Source organism: Ranitomeya imitator, chromosome 6, assembly GCF_032444005.1.
Source record: "Ranitomeya imitator isolate aRanImi1 chromosome 6, aRanImi1.pri, whole genome shotgun sequence".
Lineage (NCBI taxonomy): Eukaryota > Metazoa > Chordata > Amphibia > Anura > Dendrobatidae > Ranitomeya > Ranitomeya imitator.
In genome coordinates, this window is record NC_091287.1 from 61,403,122 (window position 1) to 61,427,744 (window position 24,623).

Sequence of the window (24,623 nt, forward strand, 5' to 3'; positions counted from 1 at the left end):
TGGTGCTTTACATCAAATATTGTCACTTGCACATGCACTTTTTAATATATTATATACACAAAATTCAACAAGGCCAATAGTGAACAGTGATTTTCCAAATTTCCAATATTTTTCTATTCCTTTTTTTCTTGTCTATATCTCATAATTCATACTTATCACATTATCACAGTCTGATACTTCGTCTGTGCAAAGTCCTAATAGATTCACAAAACCATGGTTCTGGAAAGCAGCACTGGACAGCATTATTTATTGTAATTCATTTTCAATGAAGAAGAAACCAGATCAATTTATCTATGGAAATGTTTTCCAGTTTTTCACCCTTTTTTTTCCCCTTTATGGTAGCTCTGGTTTCTGAAATGAATTATGTCCACATATCAATATATTGAAATATATGAAGTATCTATCAGTCATTAAACATGGGCAACGAATCATCCAGGATAATACAAGTTCCATTACTTCTCCGGTCAGAGTCTTTCTAAACATTGTATATCAGGCGTATATGATGTTTACAAGCGATTATATTGTACTTTTGTAAGAAATGCTTGATCGCAGCTCCTGTCCTTACCTGAGATGTCTGTGAAATTTGCCTGTGTCCCTCCCAGAAATCTGGACTAGTCAATGATCCCATTTCCGTCTACCCTTTCCCGGTTTTCCTTTTGTTTGCAGAAGCTTCAGCGATTTCTTGTATTTTTTTTTTTTTTATAATTAATGTCTCCAGTACATCTGTTATGGCCGCTTGATGTAAAAGTTTATTAGCTGTATGTGTCGGTAATACTATCTGTTTTCTCTGTTTGAAACCTATAATCTACTCTTGAGGATTTAGGTTCCGGTTCTGTTCAATGTTTGTAGACTTCAGTCTCTGTCTTCCCTATAGCTAAGTCATACGGTGTTTTTACAGAAAACCATTCAGCCCCTCCAGATGTTACCACGTACACCTCAGAGCACTCAATACAAGTAGAAAGACCACAGGGATCCACATCACGGGCCACCTCGAAATATGGCAATGCCGAGCTCATGGAAACAGGAGATGGTAAGTACCAGTTTGGATCACCAAATAGAGAATTTAATAACATGCAAAATCTAATTTTATTATCTTATTCTGTAATTGTAATGTTTGTCAAATTCTACAATTGTAGTCGAAATCCCTGTGATGACTGTACGGTATCCCTAGCCAAAAACTAGAATGGACCTGATCAATGCCAAAAAATATAATATACCGTATATACTCGAGTATAAGCCGACCCGAGTATAAGCCGACCCCCCTAATTTTGCCACAAAAAACTGGGAAAACTTATTGACTCGAGTATAAGCCTAGGGTAGGAAATGCAGCAGCTACCGGTGAATTTCAAAAATGAAAATAGATGCTCCATACCGTTCATTATTGCCTCTTAAGATGCTCCATATAAAGCTGTGCCACATATAATGCTGCATACCGTTCATTATTGCCCCATAGATGCTCCATATAAAGCTGTGCCATATATAATGCTCCATACTGTTCATTATTGCCCCATAGATGTGCCATATAAAGCTGTGCCATATATAATGCTCTGCACCGTTCATTATTGCCCCATAGATGTGCCATATAAAACTGTGCCATATAGTGCTCTGCACCGTTCATTATTGCCCCATAGATGTGCCATATAAAGCTGTGCCATATAGTGCTCTGCACCGTTCATTATGGTCCCATAGATGTGCCATAGAAAGCTCTGCCATATAGTGCTCTGCATCGTTCATCATTGCCCCATAGAAAGCTGTGCTATATAAAACTGTGCCATATAGTGCTCTGCACCGTTCATTATTGCCCCATAGATGTGCAATAGAAAGCTGTGCTACCGGTATATATAATGCTGCGGCTGCTGCAATAAAAAAAAAATGCCATACTCCCCTCTCTTGCTTGCAGCTCCTTAGCGTCCTGTCTCTCCGCACTGACTGTTCAGGCAGAGGGCGGTGCGCACACTATACGTCATCGCGCTCTCTGACCTGCACAGTCAGAGCCAGAGGACGGGCAGATGGAGCGGCGCCCGGCGTGTGGAACGCGGACAGGTGAATATGTAATACTTACCTGCTCCCGGCGTTCCGCTCCTTCTCCCGGACAGCTGGTCTCCGGGTGCCGCAGCCTCTTGCTCTATCAGCGGTCACCGTTACCGCTCATTAGAGAAATGAATATGCGGCTCCACCCCTATGGGAGTGGAGTCCATATTCATTTCTCTAATGAGCGGTCCCACGTGACCGCTGAACAGGGGAAGAGCTGTGGCACCCGAAGACCGTGTGACTGCAGGGACAGTGCCAGGAGCCCCGGAAGCAGGTAAGTATGCCTCAGCCCTCTCTCCCCCTCACCCGCCGACCCCACCGCCGACCGTGACTCGAGTATAAGCTGAGAGGGGCACTTTCAGCCCAAAAATTTGGGCTGAAAATCTCGGCTTATACTAGAGTATATACGGTATGTTACCAATTTTGCACAATAGTGGAAATCATAAGTGACTGGGTTTTTCAATGGAAGGCATCCTGCATGTCTTAGGCTACTTTCACACTAGCGTTATTTGAGGTACGTCGCAATGCGTCGTTTTGGAGTAAAAACGCATCCTGCAAAGTTGCCCGCATGATGTGTTTTTTTTCTCCATAGACTTTCATTAGCGATGCATTGCGACGTATCGCCACACGTCGCATCCATCGTGCGATGGATGCGTTGTGTTTTGGCGGACTGTCGGCACAAAAAAGTTCCATGCAACGTTTTTTGGTGCATCGAGTCCGCCATTTCCGACCGCGCATGCATGGCCGAAACTCCGCCCCCTCCTCCCCGGACCTTACAATGGGGCAGCGGATGCGTTGTAAAACTGTATCTGCTGCCCACATTGTTCTTTTTTTTGCAGAATAATAGCCTTATTCCAGAGAAATCCACATTTTTCTTACATGTAAATGAGCTGTTCAGGGCTATGGGCCGGACATAGATCTCCCTGAGAATCTGCCTCCAGAGATTATTATAAATAGAAGGAGGCATTACCAGTGTGATGTGTAATGGCCGCTCTCTGCTCTCCTGATCTCACTGCAGAGCTGTGTGTGATTATACCTCACACATCTGCAGGTTCCTGTCAGCTTCATCTTGCATATCGCAGGCAGTCAGTGTTGCAATATAGCAGAGCTGTGTGGGACCTCCACATTGAGCGGTCACAGACTCCTCCCGGACCTCCACACCGGACTCATAAGCGGCGTCTTTCTGCTAAGTGGGAGTTCCACCCTTGCTTTATATACTTATAAACAGCGATCTCTTGAAAAAGGCTTTACAATTATATGCCGAAACGTTGAGACTACATATAAGCTGTTTAAAGGTTCTTTTGCATGTGGAACCCACCAACCTTTTTTCCTTTGGAATAAAATTGATGAACAATTAAATATACGCATTTTTATTGTGTGCCGGAGTTTCTATTTTAAGATAATAGTTGATTTTTTTCTCCTGGCACCTCTATAGTACAGTCGAGCACCCTCTTATTCATATATCGAATAGAGCTGTGAGAGCTACAGTTGCTAACGTTTTTGTAAGAAGACAAAGTTCAGTTCTACTTTTCTGTGTTAGTCACATGTCTCACATTAGTCTTAGTCACATGTCTCACAAAACCAGGGATTCAAGCTTGAGGAGGCTAATTTGCATATTCCAGGTGCCTTCTGGGAAAAGCGAAGTCTCCCTAAGCTAGAAGATCGTTGGGTACAGCCGGGACCAGCTGCTTGGAAAGCATCGCCAAACCAGGGATTCAAGCTTGAGGAGGCTAATTTGCATATTCCAGGTGCCTTCTGGGAAAAGCGAAGTCTCCCTAAACTAGAAGATCGTTGGGTACAGCCGGGACCAGCTGCTTGGAAAGCATCGCCAAACCAGGGATTCAAGCTTCAAGAATTTTTGCCTGTAGGATATTATTGCAAGAGAGCTTGGCTGAGTAGATTACACAAGAAGGAAAACACACAGCAAGTCAGCAGGATCTAGGAGCAACATGGCAGATGTGACAACCTACATGGTGAGCTGCAGCATGTGCTACATGTTCACAGACCGACCAGAAGAAGAATCAAATTTCACCTGTCAGAAGTGTAGACTAGTGGCCCTTTTAGAAGAAAAGGTGCGGGGTCTGGAAGAAAGAATAGCAACTTTGAAACTCATCAAAGAGAATGAAGACTTTCTAGACAGAACAGAAGCATCTCTACTGGTCACAGAAGGTGAAAAAAGTGTCAGAGAACCTCCAAAAGCAGATGAGTGGAAGCATGTGACCAAAAGAAGCAAGAAGACCATAGAGAAATCACCAACCACACAACTGAAGAACCGATATCAAATCTTTGTAGAGGATGAAGATGGCACACCTAAGGATGAAGCAATACCAGCAAGCAAAAAAGAAAAGGGCACACAGCAACAAGTGACAGCAAAAAGTACAGCCAAGAAGCAACGAAGAGTGGTGGTGGTGGTGGGAGACTCACTACTGAGAGGCACAGAAGCAGCCATCTGCAGACCGGACATAACTGCAAGAGAAGTATGCTGCCTTCCAGGTGCGATGATCAAGGATGTGACCGATAGGATACCAAAGCTCTTCAGCTCCAAGGACGTCCACCCATTTCTTCTGATACATGTTGGCACCAATGACACGGCAAGGAAAGACCTACCGACAATCTGCAAAGACTTTGAAGAGTTGGGGAAGAAAGTAAAGGAACTGGATGCACAGGTAGTTTTTTCTTCTATCCTTCCAGTAGACGGGCATGGCACCAGGAGATGGAACAGGATCCTTGATGCAAACAACTGGCTAAGACGATGGTGCAGACAACAAGGATTCGGATTCCTGGACCACGGTGTGAATTACTGGTACGATGGACTCCTCGCCAGAGATGGACTACACCTCAACAAACCTGGGAAACACACATTCGCCAGAAGACTCGCTACACTCATCAGGAGGGCGTTAAACTAGAAGAAGAGGGGACGGGAAGAAAAACATTAGACTTGAACAAAGAAGACCCAGGAAAACATACTCAGATGGGAGGTAAGAACATTTCTAAAGGAATCCACAGCGAGGAGATTGTTTTGTTCCAAAATCCTCTAAACTGCATGCTCGCAAACGCCAGAAGCCTGACAAACAAGATGGAAGAACTAGAAGCAGAAATATCTACAGGTAACTTTGACATAGTGGGAATAACCGAGACATGGTTAGATGAAAGCTATGACTGGGCAGTTAACTTACAGGGTTACAGTCTGTTTAGAAAGGATCGTAAAAATCGGAGAGGAGGAGGGGTTTGTCTCTATGTAAAGTCTTGTCTAAAGTCCACTTTAAGGGAGGATATTAGCGAAGGAAATGAGGATGTCGAGTCCATATGGGTCGAAATTCATGGAGGGAAAAATGGTAACAAAATTCTCATTGGGGTCTGTTACAAACCCCCAAATATAACAGAAACCATGGAAAGTCTACTTCTAAAGCAGATAGATGAAGCTGCAACCCATAATGAGGTCCTGGTTATGGGGGACTTTAACTACCCGGATATTAACTGGGAAAGTGAAACCTGTGAAACCCATAAAGGCAACAGGTTTCTGCTAATAACCAAGAAAAATTATCTTTCACAATTGGTGCAGAATCCAACCAGAGGAGCAGCACTTTTAGACCTAATACTATCTAATAGACCTGACAGAATAACAAATCTGCAGGTGGTTGGGCATCTAGGAAATAGCGACCACAATATTGTACAGTTTCACCTGTCTTTCACTAGGGGGACTTGTCAGGGAGTCACAAAAACACTGAACTTTAGGAAGGCAAAGTTTGACCAGCTTAGAGATGCCCTTAATCTGGTAGACTGGGACAATATCCTCAGAAATAAGAATACAGATAATAAATGGGAAATGTTTAAGAACATCCTAAATAGGCACTGTAAGCGGTTTATACCTTGTGGGAATAAAAGGACTAGAAATAGGAAAAACCCAATGTGGCTAAACAAAGAAGTAAGACAGGCAATTAACAGTAAAAAGAAAGCATTTGCACTACTAAAGCAGGATGGCACCATTGAAGCTCTAAAAAACTATAGGGAGAAAAATACTTTATCTAAAAAACTAATTAAAGCTGCCAAAAAGGAAACAGAGAAGCACATTGCTAAGGAGAGTAAAACTAATCCCAAACTGTTCTTCAACTATATCAATAGTAAAAGAATAAAAACTGAAAATGTAGGCCCCTTAAAAAATAGTGAGGAAAGAATGGTTGTAGATGACGAGGAAAAAGCTAACATATTAAACACCTTCTTCTCCACGGTATTCACGGTGGAAAATGAAATGCTAGGTGAAATCCCAAGAAACAATGAAAACCCTATATTAAGGGTCACCAATCTAACCCAAGAAGAGGTGCGAAATCGGCTAAATAAGATTAAAATAGATAAATCTCCGGGTCCGGATGGCATACACCCACGAGTACTAAGAGAACTAAGTAATGTAATAGATAAACCATTATTTCTTATTTTTAGGGACTCTATAGCGACAGGATCTGTTCCGCAGGACTGGCGCATAGCAAATGTGGTGCCAATATTCAAAAAGGGCTCTAAAAGTGAACCTGGAAATTATAGGCCAGTAAGTCTAACCTCTATTGTTGGTAAAATATTTGAAGGGTTTCTGAGGGATGTTATTCTGGATTATCTCAATGAGAATAACTGTTTAACTCCATATCAGCATGGGTTTATGAGAAATCGCTCCTGTCAAACCAATCTAATCAGTTTTTATGAAGAGGTAAGCTATAGGCTGGACCACGGTGAGTCATTGGACGTGGTATATCTCGATTTTTCCAAAGCGTTTGATACCGTGCCGCACAAGAGGTTGGTACACAAAATGAGAATGCTTGGTCTGGGGGAAAATGTGTGTAAATGGGTTAGTAACTGGCTTAGTGATAGAAAGCAGAGGGTGGTTATAAATGGTATAGTCTCTAACTGGGTCGCTGTGACCAGTGGGGTACCGCAGGGGTCAGTATTGGGACCTGTTCTCTTCAACATATTCATTAATGATCTGGTAGAAGGTTTACACAGTAAAATATCGATATTTGCAGATGATACAAAACTATGTAAAGCAGTTAATACAAGAGAAGATAGTATTCTGCTACAGATGGATCTGGATAAGTTGGAAACTTGGGCTGAAAGGTGGCAGATGAGGTTTAACAATGATAAATGTAAGGTTATACACATGGGAAGAAGGAATCAATATCACCATTACACACTTAATGGGAAACCACTGGGTAAATCTGACAGGGAGAAGGACTTGGGGATCCTAGTTAATGATAAACTTACCTGGAGCAGCCAGTGCCAGGCAGCAGCTGCCAAGGCAAACAGGATCATGGGGTGCATTAAAAGAGGTCTGGATACACATGATGAGAGCATTATACTGCCTCTGTACAAATCCCTAGTTAGACCGCACATGGAGTACTGTGTCCAGTTTTGGGCACCGGTGCTCATGAAGGATATAATGGAACTAGAGAGAGTACAAAGGAGGACAACAAAATTAATAAAGGGGATGGGAGAACTACAATACCCAGATAGATTAGCGAAATTAGGATTATTTAGTCTAGAAAAAAGACGACTGAGGGGCGATCTAATAACCATGTATAAGTATATAAGGGGACAATACAAATATCTCGCTGAGGATCTGTTTATACCAAGGAAGGTGACGGGCACAAGGGGGCATTCTTTGCGTCTGGAGAAGAGAAGGTTTTTCCACCAACATAGAAGAGGATTCTTTACTGTTAGGGCAGCGAGAATCTGGAATTGCTTGCCTGAGGAGGTGGTGATGGCGAACTCAGTCGAGGGGTTCAAGAGAGGCCTGGATGTCTTCCTGGAGCAGAACAATATTGTATCATACAATTATTAGGTTCTGTAGAAGGACGTAGATCTGGGGATTTATTATGATGGAATATAGGCTGAACTGGATGGACAAATGTCTTTTTTCGGCCTTACTAACTATGTTACTATGTTACTATGTTACATTGGTAACTCTCCTCTCCTTTCATTTAAAATACTAAGCTCTGAATGCAGATTCTCAGGCAGATCAGTGTTCTGCCTTTAGATCTTAACAGCTCATTGACATATAAGAAAAACGTGAATTTCTCTGGAATAAGACATATTCCCTTTTAAAGCATGGTAATTATCAGAGCTCCTATTTGACCATTCCGCTTAAGAGCATTTTATGAGCAATCACTTGGAAGTCTCATAACCCAGATCCTTTCCAGTTTGACAGATGTGTAACTAAAGAACTACATGCCTTAAAAAAAAAAAGATCGTGTTATACTTTAAAATGCAAATTTGGATGCAAATATTGTGAAGTGTGACATATGTATACTGGAAGAGGTTCTCTTGGTGCATATGCTGGACACCAGGAGACAATAAAAAAATCTTGTAAAAAAGATGATATGAACAGAAGCTTGATGGGAACGATATACATTGACTAAGTGAGGCTAGTCTGCAGTATGCCTTGTAACTTTTAATTATTTAACATTTTTTCTTATGTAAAGTGAATCTGTCACTCCCTGGACAAATTTAAGCTGCTAATATGGGCATACAGGTAATAGATTGGTTAAACCAGTCTTACCTGTATGCCTCACAACTGCGGTGTAGATGTTGAGAAAAGGAGTTTTAATGTTTTATGTTAATTATTTCTTTCAGGCTCCTTTTTGTGCAGAGTTATTTGTTTGCTTTGCTTTATATTGCATTGCTTCAAACTCACCTGTGGCTTATCGATTGAATTAATATTGGGTATTTGTAGTTAATATAATGCATAGATTGTTCCCGTGTTGCAATATACAGACGTTTAATGAGGAAACTTCTAAATATAATTATGCTTTTAATGAGATTATTGTTTAAGGTAATTAAAACAAAAAATAACATGATATATATCTGGATATTAGAACCAGTTATTCTTTAACAGCTTTTAATTGGTTTTCTTTGTCAATTTGTTCCAATATTAAAACCAAACTCTTAGAATTGCGGAGTTGGAGAAGAGAGCTGATTTGATGGAAACAATCGGCACAGTTTATTGGGGCTGATGTTAATTATTTTGTGAACAGTCATTTAAAATTGTGAGAAAATAATTACAAGTTACTGCATTCCTCAACGCTGCAGAACAGCCGCTTCCACAGTAATGGATATTGCCTTTGGCAGCGTTGGTTGCTGATTTTTTACTTTTTAACTCCTGGAAGAGTTAATGTGCTACTAGAGAACTGCAATGTGGCAATGATTAGGCGTCACGAGGCCAGCAACGATGGTAGGAGCTGACACATCTGTGAAGACGAAGGGGTGACTCATAGCATTATGCATTTTTTTGTAATAAGAACCATCAGATATAATAATTCTTGAATTCATCACTTAGATGTTAACGCAAAGAGGGACGAACGTGGATTTTTCATGGCGAGGGGTTGACCATGGTATGCTTGTGGAACTTCCACAACAGATGATGTCACAGAAGAGAAAGATTCCGTATGTTGAATTTTAATGCCTGGCCCTTTTGTGTTGACCGGGAGAGAAGCCTCTGCTAGATAGGTCTACTCAAGGTTTTACAACTCAATACATTTATCATTCTCTCCCCTAACCCCCCCCCCCCCCCATGGTATAGGCAAAAACATGTCTGCTTGTTGGAAGGTCCACGTGCTTGTTGGAAGGTCCACGACTGGGTCCGGTCAAATTGAGAGAACAGTAGGCCTAATTAGAGATAATGCAAAGTGATTTTCAGAACACGGTCCAGTGGTCATGTCTGTAATCGGTGGCTTCTAGCCTGTAGCACTGTGAACTGCCATGTACATGATGACATTCCCTTCTTTTGATTAGTCAGCCTGGCACAATGTCACTGTTGTGGCGTGACACACGTGACGTCGTGACAGTCCAGCTAATGAAAAGAAGAGATGCGGATGCTAGTTGGTATTTTTCCAGAACTGCCATCAAACAGCCCCAGATTACCGTGCTCAAGTGGCCGATGCACCTAGTCCTGAGAATCAGTTCTCTAGTCCTGGTCTCCACTTCATCCTCACACCCAATACTGCTACTACATGTAAGTACGGTATATGAGATGAACCAAAACCTGAGTGCTCCCCATAGATGTGGAAGAGAGTGTTAGTGCACATGATGGCTCTATTCAATCCCAACCGCAGTGAGAAGTAACACAGAAATCAGGACCTCATCGGGACCTCATTCTAGGGACGGGATCACACATGCGTGAAACTCTCACGAGTCTTGCATTTCAATACGCGGCACTGCCACCGGCACTCGGGACCGGAGTGTGCGGCTGCATAGAAATACATGCAGCCGCACAATCCGGTCACGAGTGCTGCGTATTGAGATGCGAGACTCGCGCAAGTTTCTTGCATGTGTAATCCCGGTCTAATGGTCAGTGAGGGTCTCCGCTGCTCATCTGAGAATCGATGAGAAAGACTGGATGGATTGCTTCATCCTTGGTAGATGTAATGATCTGGCTAATATGTGGGTACTAATATTTGTCTCCAAAGTTGACCTACCGTAGTTAAAGCTGAAATGGTTATTATTAAATATATAACTGGCCATTCAGACCACCATAATGTCTGTTTTTCATCTGAAATCTTGGTGCATCATTTATCTTTTTGTTGATTTATGCTTTCATAGGAGTCCCCGTAAGCAGTAGAGTGTCTGCAAAGATCCAGCAACTTGTCAACACCTTAAAAAGACCCAAGCGGCCGCCATTACGGGAGTTCTTTGTGGATGATTTTGAGGAGTTATTGGAAGGTTAGATGCTTAATTGTTATTTATTATTACAGTGCAAAGTGCTGGAAATTTGGGAAACAGGGAAGTTTGATTGGAAAATTACATCTTTACTGCCAACTCAATGATAATTTTCTAATCAAGGATTCTGATTCTCTATTAATTAGAAAATATTAGTAATGCCTACACTATTGGAATAAAAGCTTTGAAAGCCTGCTGAGAACTAATGGATGAAAATAACAAGTCTGGAAATTCATTTAAATTACTTTCTCAAAATTTAGCAAGTAGTAAGGTTCGGTATAAAATAAAAAGTTAGCGTTGTTAACCAGTTGAGTTCCCCGCTGAGAAAATTTTTTGTGACTTTTCAAAGTGATGAATTGGCCCCATTGTCTTTTGAAATGATCTAAAGGGGTATTCTAGGGTTGAAAAAGTTATCACCTACACACAGGATAGGTGATAACTTTTAGATTGGTGGTGGTCCAATGACCTGGATCCCCAGAGATCATCAGAATGCGGTAATTGCTATCACTTTTATACCAGTAGAATGGAGCTGCAATGCACTTTCTTGAATGACAGACCATTCATTCTCTATGGACCTGCCTTAGAAAGCCGAATATTGCGTCGGCAGTTCCAAAGAGAAAGAATGAAGTGGCAGTGGAGTATGTGCACTGTTGTTCAATTCTAATGGGGATTACAGTGCCCCATTCTGGAAAGGGATGTGTGTTTCATAGGTGCAACCCTCACCGATTTAAGTTATCACTAAAGATGGTGCAAATCAGTTTAGCGTAGTCGATCCATCGGCCATGTCAGTATTCTGGAACTGATACAGCCCTGCGAACTTACTCCCACCTGCCAGCATCCGTGGCTTTTCCTTTGATTTTTTGGTCTGGCACGTTGTTAAGAGGAGCCTGGGATTCCATCAGGTAAGAGGCAGTTCTCGGGGCTCCTTCATGTTCAATGGAGGATTTCCAGTTATTGAAATAAGGAGCTGCCCTATTACAGCTCTATATAAAAGAGGTCGATAATATGGCCACCATGTGCATGAGCCGTAATAGTATGTGTCCTAAAACACACAACTTTAATAGCCGTCCTCCCTGATATCCTTGGACAAGACATTCAACATGAGCAGTAAGTGATCTCTCCATGCAGCATAGCCCAAACTCCCCGCTCGGTCTTCTGTCTTTGGAGAGTATTAATAAGCGCTACACACCTGACTCCACTAGAATTGGCACGCTGTCACATATCCGCTAATTGCATCTGATCAATTTGTCAACTTTCATTTGTGCTGAAGCGTGAGAGGTGCCCAAAGCCAATAAATACTATTTAGAATCTGGCAGAAGACTAATATCATAATAATCTCCTTTTTCCCAATAGTTTGGCTTAATTATAGAGCAGAAAAAAACACCACAGTAACATCCTGAGTGTTGGGAGTCCACATCCATTGTGTATATATCAGCGCGTTTCTATATTTAAAAGAAATAAGGAAATATTTACATGTTTCATGTCAGGAACGTGCAGGGTTTTTCTTTTATGATGCAAATGTTTAACATCATTCTCCAGTTTATATATAAATTAATCTTCAGAATGTATGAACTTTGTAAATACATTGGCACAGATATATTAGAACTTCTCAGCATTGCATAATGAGCCAGATTCATCAAAAGGATGGTCTGCACTGCCTGGAGGGTGTCACATCCCCGTGGAAGACTTGGAGCTAGACAGTCACGTCAGGTAATGAATTGTGTCCAACATTGGTTCCCTCTGGTGCTGATGAGGTTAATGACCTTTACTATGCTGGTCAGAAACATGCAGCTCCATTTCAGCTGCTTCTGATCTGATCATCACCTCTTTCTATAAAAACTGGTCAGAACTGCTTGTCCCTGCAGGTGAAAGATTTGTCTTCCTGTGCTGTGTGCGAAAGCGGAGTGGCTGGCCTCTCTACCTTCAAGAGTACCCCCGGGATGATTAGGGTCCCACTTCCAGGAACAGTTTGAGGCTCCCCTTCCTTGTGACAGTCTGCTACATTGAAGAAGTTGAATAACTTTACATAAATGAGTGATTTAAGAACTGCCCGTTTTTTATCACCAATTTTTATGTATCAGAAAAACTGGCAGAGAGGCTTCTTGGTTCAAGGGGTTGTCCATTACAACCCTTTCTTAAATCTTAAAGTGTCCATAATAAAATAACATATACGGTACTTCTGCAATGTTGGCGTTGTCATGTGATTGCTCCAGCAAATCATAGCGAGGTGATCGGTTCAGCCTTCCAGTATTCTGCCAGATCAGACGCCTGTTTTAGTTTCAACACTTTCAGTGTGTTGTTGTTGTTTTTTTCTTTCCTTCAATTTTATGATACACTATAGTAATTAAAAAGGGATTGTCTAGCAGTGGACAACACCTTTAATTATATCTACCCTAATGTTTTCTTTATCGTTTCCTAGTTCTGAGTTGCGGTTTGTTTTAGGCTGTGTGCACGCGTTGCATTTTTGCTGCATTTTTTCAGTACAGATTTTTGCCAAAAACTGAATGAGAATCCTAAAGTCTCACGCACACGTTGCAGATTTGGTGCAGATTTATATATGTTGTATGTCAATTTTTTTAGCTTTTTTTTCTGTAGATTTCACCCAAACTAACGAGTAGGGAAAAATCAGCACCAAAAACGCAAGTAAAAAATGCAGAAAAACATTGTGTTTTCTTTCCAAGAGATACAGAAATTGTGCAGAAACGTTTGCACCAAATACTTAATGTGTGCACATACCCTTATAGTCTAGACGTCTATTTAGAATTCTTGTCGTCTGTACAAGTAGTCAGAGACAGGTTTATTGTAGCCCCTGCCCCCCTTTTGTTTCTATATTAGTGGTCTATACCGCAATGTGGGCAGATATTTTTTTTGAAGCTTACTGAGTTATAACTGTACTCCAGTGTTTTGGGTTTTTCATAACTCATCTAGTCAGTAGTCCCCCATACATATGAATGTAGTTGTTCTTTTCTATAATTCTAGGCTCCGTCATGTTATCACATGGTGACCCCCTGAGACTTAAATGGCTTTATGTTGTCTTCTGCGGGGTCACCATGCTAGTCATCAAAACTGCCTGAGTGATGCAACTGGATGGATTGTATCAAAATAAGGTTTCCATAGATGAGCACCAGAAGTTTCTATCAAAGATAATGATGATTACTGCACAGTGCCAGGTACACCGTTATAATCTAGAATATGTTCAGTTTCCTGACTGTATATTTATAATATATTAGATCATTAAGGAAATATAGAGAAAGGCCTAATCAGAGTGTCATCCCAGCAGGTAGAGATTGGCTCTAGATGCTATACTGACGTATAGTGGAATTTATAGTAGAGCACTGAGGAATAACATGCAGAATGGAAGTTAGGAATCAAGATGGAGGCTGAAGGGAAGAAAATAGGTGGCACTATGTTAAAATGAATGCACAGTATCTAAGAGAAGTGCAGAGAGTGATAGACAATCAGGTGGTGGTACAGATATAGAAAGAAAAAAGAAAATGGGCAGTGCTGCTTTAAGAATGCAGCTCTGGAGTATAACGCAGGCTGTGAGTCAGGATTAATACAAGATAAGTTTTATAACATGGTTGCAAAGTTACTCAACATTTAGGCCCCGATTCCGTAAGGCCCACGATTTTTTCGCTGATCTTGATGAGAGGGCATGGTGGAGTCAGATTCTCCTGTTTCATGAAGAGGTTCATTGCAGGAACTGGAGTGAGATTTCTGGGGTTGGCTCCTCGTGAGTCAGATGAGGTGTGGCGTCATGCACCGCTGCGCCCCTGTTCCACCCGACCTCCACCCATTTTGGAGTAACTGGGAGAAAATTCGTTGTTTGACGAGGCCTCCGAGTGGAACCTGGAGCAATCCACTGATCTCCCCAGGAATGTTTCACGTCTCCAATATAAAGGCATGGCTAATCTCCAATGCATGTGTGTTGTATTGACATCAAATCTGACATTATTTTTTTGTCTAAAGTCCAACAGCCAGACCCAAACCAGCCAAAACCTGAGGGAGCCCAGATGTTAGCCATGCGAGGGGAGCAGTTGGGAGTCGTCACAAATTGGCCGCCTTCATTAGAAGCTGCACTACAGCGATGGGGAACCATATCACCTAAAGCGCCCTGCCTTACCACTATGGATACCAATGGAAAACCACTCTACATATTGACTTATGGTAAGAATCTGGATTTGTGTTGACTCACGTAGGGCAAAAGAAATCATCAAAGTGTCACTGCCGTCAATGACCGCACTTACACTGAATGATATGAAGCCAGAGGAAGCGCTCCGTGTCTTCTGAGCGTATTGAAACGAAGAACAGATGCGCAGATAAGGTGAGCACCTAAGGTCGCTCTTAAGTAAAGGCTAGTGAAGTTGTGGATTCGACTTTTACACCCAAATTAATCAGTTAAAGTGAATATAATGAAGGTAGCGTCACTTTGATTAATGGCTTTACTGCAGTTGCTGCCGTACATGTTCTGACATTCATTACTTTTCAGTTCAAGGAATGGAATTAATATGTAAATGTATTTCCGTTACTAATATGTGTCTGTATTTTACGGCTGTAATATGCAGCTCTTCCGCACAGGTCATCTGGCTGGTCAGGAGAGGAGGGGACCATGCTTCAGTTACATTATTTATGTTTTAGAGGTTGGGGTTTTAACCATTTTCAGTTTTGTTTTTTTTTCCTCTCTCACCCACTCGAATGCAGGAACTTGAGTATTATAATCCATATAAGTGCCAGGATTCTTACTCTGCCCATACGCTTAAAAGGGTATTCCCATCTCCAAGATCTTATCCCAATATGTAGTAGGTGTAATAATAATATTATCAACTACTTCCAATTAAAAATGTAGTGTAGTTCTTCTGATTCACTATGTTGCCATGTGCAGGGCATTGCATTAGCTTAGGTATCCATGGTTATGACCACTAACAGCTAACTGTCACTATATAAGTGGTCGTAACCATGGATACGTAAGCTACTGCAATGCTTTGCACATGGAATAAGCAAACATGACCAATCAGAAGAACTATACTACATTTATAATTGGAGGTGTTTGCCAATATATCATTATTATTACACCTTCGGCTCCGGCTCTCCAAGGCTGCCCTGGTTTTTGTTGTTTAGCTGCATTGGTGACGTCACGTTGACAGTACTGCAGGCAATCACTAAACTCAGTGGTTCTGCCTGTGTAGATGACACGAGCTGCTGAGCTCACTGATTGTCTGCAGCGCTATTGACATAACCTTGATGAAGGGTCAGCGCTGTTCCTGGGTAGGGTAAGTAGTTGCCAGTTTTGTTTTGGTTTTATAACTAAAGGTACCGTTACACTAAACGACTTACCAACGATCACAACCAGCGATACGACCTGGCCGTGATCGTTGGTAAGTCGTTGTGTGGTCGCTGGGGAGCTGTCACACAGATGGCTCGTTCCAGCGACCAACGATCAGGGGAATGACTTCGGCATCGTTGAAACTGTCTTCAACGATGCCGAAGTCCCCGGGTAACCAGGGTAAATATCGGGTTACTAAGTGCAGGGCCGCGCTTAGTAAGCCGATATTTACCCTAGTTACCATTGTAAAAGTAAAAAAAAAACAAAACAAAACACTCACATTTCGATGTCTGTCACGTCCCCCGCCGTCAGCTTCCCGCACTGACTGTGTCAGCGCCGGCCGTAAAGCAGAGCACAGCGGTGACATCACCACTGTGCTCTGCTTTACGGCTGGCGCTGACAGTCAGTGCGGGAAGCTGATGGCGGGGGACGTGACAGACATCGGAATGTGAGTATGTAGTGTTTTTTTTTTTTTTTTACTTTTACAATGGTAACCAGGGTAAATATCGGGTTACTAAGCGCGGCCCTGCGCTTAGTAACCCGATATTTACCCTGGTCACCAGTGAACACATCGCTGGATCCGCGTCACACACGCTGATCCGGCGATGACAGCAGGTGATCAGCGACCAAAAAAAAGGTCCTGATCATTCCCCAGCGACCAACGATCTCCCAGCAGGGGCCTGATCGTTGGTCGCCGTCACACATAACGAGATCGTTAGCGGGATCGTTGCTAAGTCACAAAAAGCGTGACGTTGCAACGATATCGTTAACGAAATCGTTATGTGTGAAGGTACCTTAACTCAGCATAAGGTATGAAGATTTCTGAAATAAGACAATGACTTTAACCCTTTAACGACTTATGACATATTGTGTCCTTCATAAGTCACCTCATAAGTCACCTCACCTGATGAGGGCTAACAAGCCGAGCCCGCATCTCTTAAAGCAGATAGTGGCTGACGTATTCAGCCATCATCTGTCTCTAACATCTGCAGGAAAATTGGATGATTTCCTGATCCTTAAGGGGTTAATCTCACTATAGATCATGCTTAAAGAGGTTGTTCTCTACTTTTTGATTGATGACTTATCCTTAGGATAGTAAGAAAGAAACTTGGCACACAACTTAATCCTGGATTGTACTACTACAGGATCTTGTAAAAATACAGTTGCATCTAAGAACCTTACGTTGAGTGCCAAGTTTCTTTCTTATTATATATACTGGTTTGGGACCCTACTTGAGCACCTAACGGTTGTGCCATGGTTTTCACTATCACTTATCCTTAAGATAGGTCATCAATGTCTGATCAGCTGGGGTCCGACACCCGGCTCCCTCGCCGATCAGCTGGCCCCCGGCCAGAAGTACTCACGGAGCTGGCCCTCTTCTGATAGTGGCCTCCACCGGGGTATTAAACCTCCACCTGCTATTGATTTGAATTGGATAAGAATGTACAGGACCAAACTCCGGCCACTGTCAGAAGATGGAGGAGCTCCGCAAGTAAGTACTTCTGGGAGGCAGCCGCCGGCACCGATAATGGCTGATCGATGGGGGTGGTACATGTCGGACCCCAGCTAATCAGACATTGACGACCTATCCTAAGGATAGGTCATCAATCAAAAAGTAGTGAACAACATCTTCAATATTTAAAGGGGTTATCCATCTAACAACTGGCTCATTCCAAAAATGTTTCTTTTACGGATACTGGACAAATGTTCTAATTTTACAAACTGTCCTGCACCTAAGGGGTCTATTTACTCATTATTTTTCCTGTATAGTTACAGCTAGGGGGCGCTCATTGCATGCAGACCTAGGCTACATCTCCCATTTGGTAATTGTTTAGTAGCAGCTGTATAAATTAATATATTGGGAGCTCCAACGGTCCGATCATTATAAACATTTATAAATCACTATAGGAATTAATTATAAAAAAACAATAGAATAAAGCAATGAGCACACATTCGGCAGAACTCTCAGTGGCGAGTTGGGCTGATTTTGGGGTTTGCTGTGGGCTTGATGATTTCTCCATTTGATTTATTTAAGTTCTTCAATACAAAAGTAAAACTCATATATTATTATAGAGTCATTACTGAGTGATCTATTTCAACTGTTTACTTCTGTTAATGTTGATGATTATGGCTTACAGCCAATGAAAACCCAAAAGTCATTATCTCTGTAAATTAGAATACTTTATAACACCAGCTTGAAAAATGATTTTAAATTTTGAAATGTTGACCTACTGAAATGTATGTTCAGTAAATGCACTCAATACTTGGTCAGGGCTCCTTTTGCATCAATTACTGCATCAATGCGGCGTGACATGGTGGCGATCAGCCTGTTGCACTGCTGAGGTGCTCCCCAAACCATCACTGATTGTGGAAACTTCACACTAGACCTCAAACAGCTTGGACTGTGGCCTCTCTACTCTTCCTCTAGACTCTGGGACCTTAATTTCCAAATGAAATGAAAAATGTACTTTCCTATGAAAACGACACCTTGGACCACTGAGCAACAGTCCAGTTCTGCTTCTCTTCTTCTCCTTGGCCCAGGTAAGACGCTTCTGGCGTCAGCAGTCTTCCCCATGACTGTGGAGCCTACTGAAATAAACTAAGGGACCTTTTTAAACACTTAGGAAGCCTTTGCAGGTGTTTCTTGTAAACTTATTCTAATTTACTAAGATAATGACTTTTGGGTTTTCATTGGCTGTAAGCCATAATCATCAACATTAACAGAAATAAACACGTGAAATAGATCACCCTGTCTGTAATGACTCTATCTAATATATGAGTTTCAATTTTTGTATTGAAGAACTGAAATAAATGAACTTTTTGATGATATTCTGATTTTGTGAGAAGCACCTGTATATAAATCAGCAGAATTGGCACTAGTTGCATTAGAAGGACGCTCACTAGAAATCCTTCATTGTGTTTGTTACTGAGCCTGAAAAAGCACTTAGTAAATTGGTTCTAAATTGGAGCACTTAATGGCCGACACTATGATCCAGTCAGGCTGTCTGCAGATGATAATTTCTAAAAATTGCTCCGGTGATTTGTTGTGCGATCAGACAGTGCAAACACCCAGAACGTGACATGAAATGCAATTTTCCTGGCAATGATGAATGCACTGACGGTGATGGCAGCTACTGAGCAATCATATATTCATTTTCTCTCTACTTGTTGTGCCGATGGTTATATTCTATTGGAATTAGTATTTGTGGCCTCCTGTACGCCTGAGTCATGTGCGGCTCTTCTAGATCAATACGTCTCTCCTCGCTGCAGGTTTTATATAATAATGGATGAATGATTCCAAACAAATCCAAAGTCACGGCTTGTATTGCGCATGTTAGCTGTTGTTTCTACAGGGCGGGTAATCAAACCCTGACCCCGGCTTCAAGCCTTCCCTTGTGTGGTTTGTACGGAATGATCGGTGTGAATTGCCGAGCGTCACCATGTGCATTAGCCCTTTTTATTTAGTGTTTTTCTGCCCCCTTCACTGCTGATAGGAAATCCGGTGAAGTGATTTCAGGACACGACATGTTGGTCTGCTGGTGTCCACCTCCTGGGACAATGATGATGCTGGTTTCCTTGGGTTTCTCCTAATACTTCCATGGATGTCTCCAACAACCGGGCCTGTTTTATTATTGCATTTTTGCTTTTTTTTTTTCTAGTTTTTTATTTGTGCCATTTTTACTAGCCACATGATTGATGATGAAAGTATGATTAGTGGGGGGGTCTAGCCCCTGTACCTCCCACCAACTCTAAGAACAGGCAACCACAGTCCATTATGACTAGAGTATTTTTTTTTTTATATGTATCAGCTCCACTTTCGGAAACTCTGAGTGGTCATGGACTTGGACACTACTGCTTTATTCCCAAGAAGGACTTGGAACCCCCTTTCTTGTGAATACTGGGGGTTTCAATCAGGCCTGTGGAGTCGGTAAGCCAAATCTCCGAATCCAACTCTTCAATTTCCATGACTCCGATTCCTACTCCACCAAAATGGGCTCCGACTCCAACACCGCAGCCCTGGTTCCAATGGTCAGACCCTCAACATCAAACATTTGTCACCTGAGCTATTGGTAATTGTTGTTCACAGGACAACCCCTCGAATGGTACATTTCCACATGCCGACCACAACATTTAAGTGACCGCTGATCGGCTACACGTAAGCTGATCGGCATTCATTTATTGTCTTGTTTACATTGTCTGACCTCAATTCTATATACACAGAGTGATTTGTTAATATGATCATTCTGTGCTCATAGTGTCATATAATTGTCAGCACATCTTGTTTACACAGGACCATATGCCATTAAGAGTGATTATTTTTAAGCTCGTCTAAAAATAATCACACTTAACGAGCAAGTGTTTTACTGTTTTGTGGGGTGCTTGCCAGCCTGTTTATATTAATTGTAATATATGCTTTTTTAGAATCTTATTTTATTTAAGCTTTCACAATCTCTTTCACACAGATCATAAAGGAGATATTTTAGATTGTGTTTCCTTGGCTGCTCAAAAAGTTTTTCTTGAGATCCATATCATATCTTTGGTAAATGTGTATGACAATTATAGTTAAAGGAAATCCATCAGCAGGTGATTGCCATCTAATCTAATAGACAGCATCATTGGGAGACAAAGACTCCAGATTCCAGTGATGTGTCACTTACTGGACCCGTTGCTGTAGTTTTGAAAAGGGTAAAATAACAATTTTATCATTATAGGAGTAATAAACCCCTGCCATGTAGTCCAACCACGCCCCAACTTTCTGCCTATGCACAGTGCGCATAGAATGCTGACAAATCAGTGGTGTGGGCGGGTTATATAGAGCTCAACATTCAGAGAAAGGTAGATCTGCAGTAGGCAAAACACTGATTTTATCAAAACTGCAGGAAGTGACCCAGTGAGGGATACATTGCTGGAATCAGGGTCTCTGCCGTGATTGATGATGATAGCATGATTAGTGGGGGGGTCTAGTCCCTGTACCTCTCACCAACTCTAAGAACAGGCAACCACAGTCAATTATGACTAGAGTATTTTTTTTATATGTATCAGCTCCACTTTCGGAAACTGTGAATGGTCACGGACTTGGACACTACTGCTTTATCCTACTCTCAGATGGGATAGAAAAAAACTGGCGACGCATTCCTTTTAAAGTAATACAAACTGCGCCTACAAAATGCTGTAAGCAATTTTGGTGTTCATTCATGTTTTTTGGTAAAACCTTTAGCGGACAGATGTTGGCTGTGATGATGGGAGTCTTGGAGCTTGCCACAGTTTTTCAAAAATTGCATCATGTCTCAGGTGTTGAACATTAATGAATACAACATGATGAAATACTTGGAAAAATATATGCTAAGTTTTTTCCCTTTTTAGGATCATGAGAGCGTAAACTCAGGGTGAATTTATCAAATTTTGTTTTACATTTTCTTGAGCCTTAACTGTTTGGTCGGAATATTTTCTCGGATTCTGCCATTATAAATCTTTGGCAAAGGAACTTTGAAGACGTTGATTCGCTTGACCTCAATGTTTACGTTAGAAGGGAAAAAGGCAAATCGTATTAGCAAGTCTCACACTCCAACTTCCTTTCTGGTATAAGAAAAAATAACGAAAGAGTAGATTAATTTTGTCCTGAAGTCCTGGCTGTAGTGACTTATTAACTATTAGCAAACTTTCTCCAGAAATCACGCAGACTGAATATTAAATGTCAGTAATGGCTGTAACTATAACAAGGATATCTACGGAACAGCCAGGGTTAGCGAATCATTCACCATTTTACTTTTTCGACATTTCATTCATGTTTTAATGGCATCCTTACAATCAAATCCTAGTGGAGAAAATATTTTTCTTTCTTTTCCCATTTTTTTCCCAGCTAGTTTAGTTTTCCCTTAAGATTCATAAAAGATGTTTGCAGGAATTTATAAAAGAATCTGTAATAGAGTAATCAAAGCTATAGATAACTGGGACGCTGCTAATTTGCCTACTTTTTTACCCATAGTCCACAGGAAGAAACAGTACCCCCTAGAATCAGAATAGCTATGTGCAGATGGGGGGGTATCTTTGTTTTGGAGAACACTTTGGGATAGATCTTTAGTCCTAGTCATATTGTAATGCCTTTTAAAGGATTGAACATTGACTTTTAGGGCAACAACGTCCAATAGGTATCACTAGAGAGAGCCATCAGAGTGCTAATCTGCTTTTTTCTGGGAATATTGCCTGGTTTATAAGATTTTGTATAACTGCTGACGTCTCCACAAGGAGAAATGGCAACCATAATGCTATAATGTAGCATGGATATTCTACACAGTTGGGTGTCATTTCCCAGAGATGCCTCAGTGCCGATTGCCCAAATCAAAAAAAAAATCTCCCAGTAAAGAATTGTGCCAGCAATGCTGCCAATGGTTTTATCTATCAGAAATAGTGCACGTCTAAAACTCTCCAAATCCCCTCACTCCCTTTAACACCCCCATACAGTTACTCTGGCTGCCTATAGTCACGAATACGGGGGCTCACTGAATGCATATCTAGCAAACCCCGTTGAAGTTACAGGGGTTATCGAGTAGTGGACGTCCCCTTATGAATGGATCCAGGGTGGGGAATAAAAGTGTTAAATATCCATTCTCACCTGCCTGACTGGCGCCCCAAGAAACACTATGTCTTCCATCTGGGCTCAGACAAAATAGGAATGCTGTGGGTTCTGAAAGGCTGTGGTTTATGATAGACATTGAGGTCATTATCCGGCATCCAGTTGCTATAACAACCCACTGGCAAGCAGCAGTCGATGGATTGACAGAGGAAGCACTCTCCCTCTGTCATACTCTTCCTGTGCCTCTCTTTTTATGAGGGGTTTACCTGCTGTGATTGATGAGACCACCGATACTGGACGGAATCAGTAGGAGTCTGGCTGTGTACGTCAGCTGGGCTCCTGCAGCAGATTGCACCTCCACAGAATATATACCATGTGATCGCTGTGCTCATGGCGAATATATACATCATAAAGGGCTAAGGGATTAAAAGGGAATATCTCTCATGAGTCGTCTGGCATGCATATTTTAGATTCTTCTTTACTTAGGACTTTACAATTTGCTGTTCATCTGTTATTCTTCCTAATTATCTATGAATAAATTGACATCTGGGTATTACGATTTGGAGTTGAATTCCTGCAGTTGTATATTGCTTAATTAGTGCTGCCATTGTCAGTCTGTGTCACACACCTCCAATGTATCAATGAATATAAGGCCACATTCAGTATTTGGTCAGTATTTTACATCAGTATTGGAGTGGGTGAGTAAATACAGAAGTGGTGATGTGTTTCTATTATACTTTTCCTCTGATTTTTCCGCTTCTGGTTTTCACTTACAAATACTGAGGTAAAATACTGACCCAATACTGAACATCTGAACTTGGCCTTAATGAGGATCAACTCAATGTGGATTTATAAGGAATGATGCTCCAGAGTGTCATGAAAAATATAAGGATTTACTAAAATAGACCTGCCAGGAGATTTACTTACGGTACATATGATTTGAATAAAAAAAAACTCACAACATACAGTATATCAGCATGATAAATGACCAAGTGGATTCGTGAATAAATATAAATACGGTATATGCTGAAAAAATAATGAACCAAAATTGACGGACAAGTCGCTAGCTGCCAAGGAACAAGGGCATGGGAAAACCAAAATAAACGACCATGAAGTCCATATATATAAAAATGTAAGCAATCTTTATTGAACAAAATACAAGGAACAGGTAAGGAAAAGGTGCACCAAAAGGCACAAACCACTATAAAAGTGCATGACTGTACCGAGAGCAAACGGGGCCAGGGAACCAATAACCATCACATTTATGTTGAAAAACTTTCCGCTCCCATGGTAGGGAATAATCAAGATAAAATTTCCCATCCCCTTGTTACATATGATATGTTGAAGGAACCAAGGGTACATTGTGCAGACCTCCTGTTGTTCAGGGGATCATCAGAGGGATCAGCAGCTTCCTTATAGTTTTCAGAATAGCTCTTTACCTACTTATTATTTCCATTTAACATCTGTAGAGGCCGTACTATCTTTTTGGCCTCTCGCATCATTTTACCTTTCCTCCATACTCAGCAAATGTCCCGCGAGAAGTTATCTCACATCAGAAATTAATGGCTTATCTAGAAGATGTCTAAAAGATGTGGGTCCCAACTTTGGAACCTACACTTGTCTCCAAAACTTGGGTTCCCTAATCTTGTTTTGACTTGGCCGCGGTGATAGAAGAGAAGGCCATGCATGTCTGTCTGCCCCTCCGTTGTGGGGATTCGTGGTGGTCCCACTCTTTTAGTTGGGACTCACTGGATATACTATTAATGTCAGTCACGAAACAACAACTTTAAGTTCTCACTTCAAATTTAGATAATCTCCCAAGTAATTTTTTTTCTAAACAGAAGTTTTCCAACTCTCTAACTTATTGGAAAGGAGACACCCATCTATTTTCCAGTTAGCTGTATATATGCCATCTTTTGCAATGTGTCTTCCATCCTGATAGTCTTCCCACTACTGATTGTCTCCAGCAGCCCCACAGAGAATGAAAAGGACAGTTCT

The 24,623-nt window shown here is 41.5% G+C and overlaps 1 protein-coding gene across 4 annotated transcripts in view; it reads left to right on the forward strand.

Moving 5' to 3' along the window:
* Positions 1–24,623, forward strand: part of DIP2C (disco interacting protein 2 homolog C) — a 492,724-nt gene that overhangs the window by 309,623 nt on the left and 158,478 nt on the right. For all 4 annotated transcript variants that reach the window (XM_069729709.1, XM_069729707.1, XM_069729706.1 and 1 more), the window contains 3 exons: positions 899–1,030; positions 10,612–10,731; positions 14,698–14,895. In XM_069729709.1, coding sequence (XP_069585810.1) covers positions 899–1,030; positions 10,612–10,731; positions 14,698–14,895 — 450 coding nt within the window. The remainder of the gene's footprint in view (positions 1–898; positions 1,031–10,611; positions 10,732–14,697; positions 14,896–24,623) is intronic.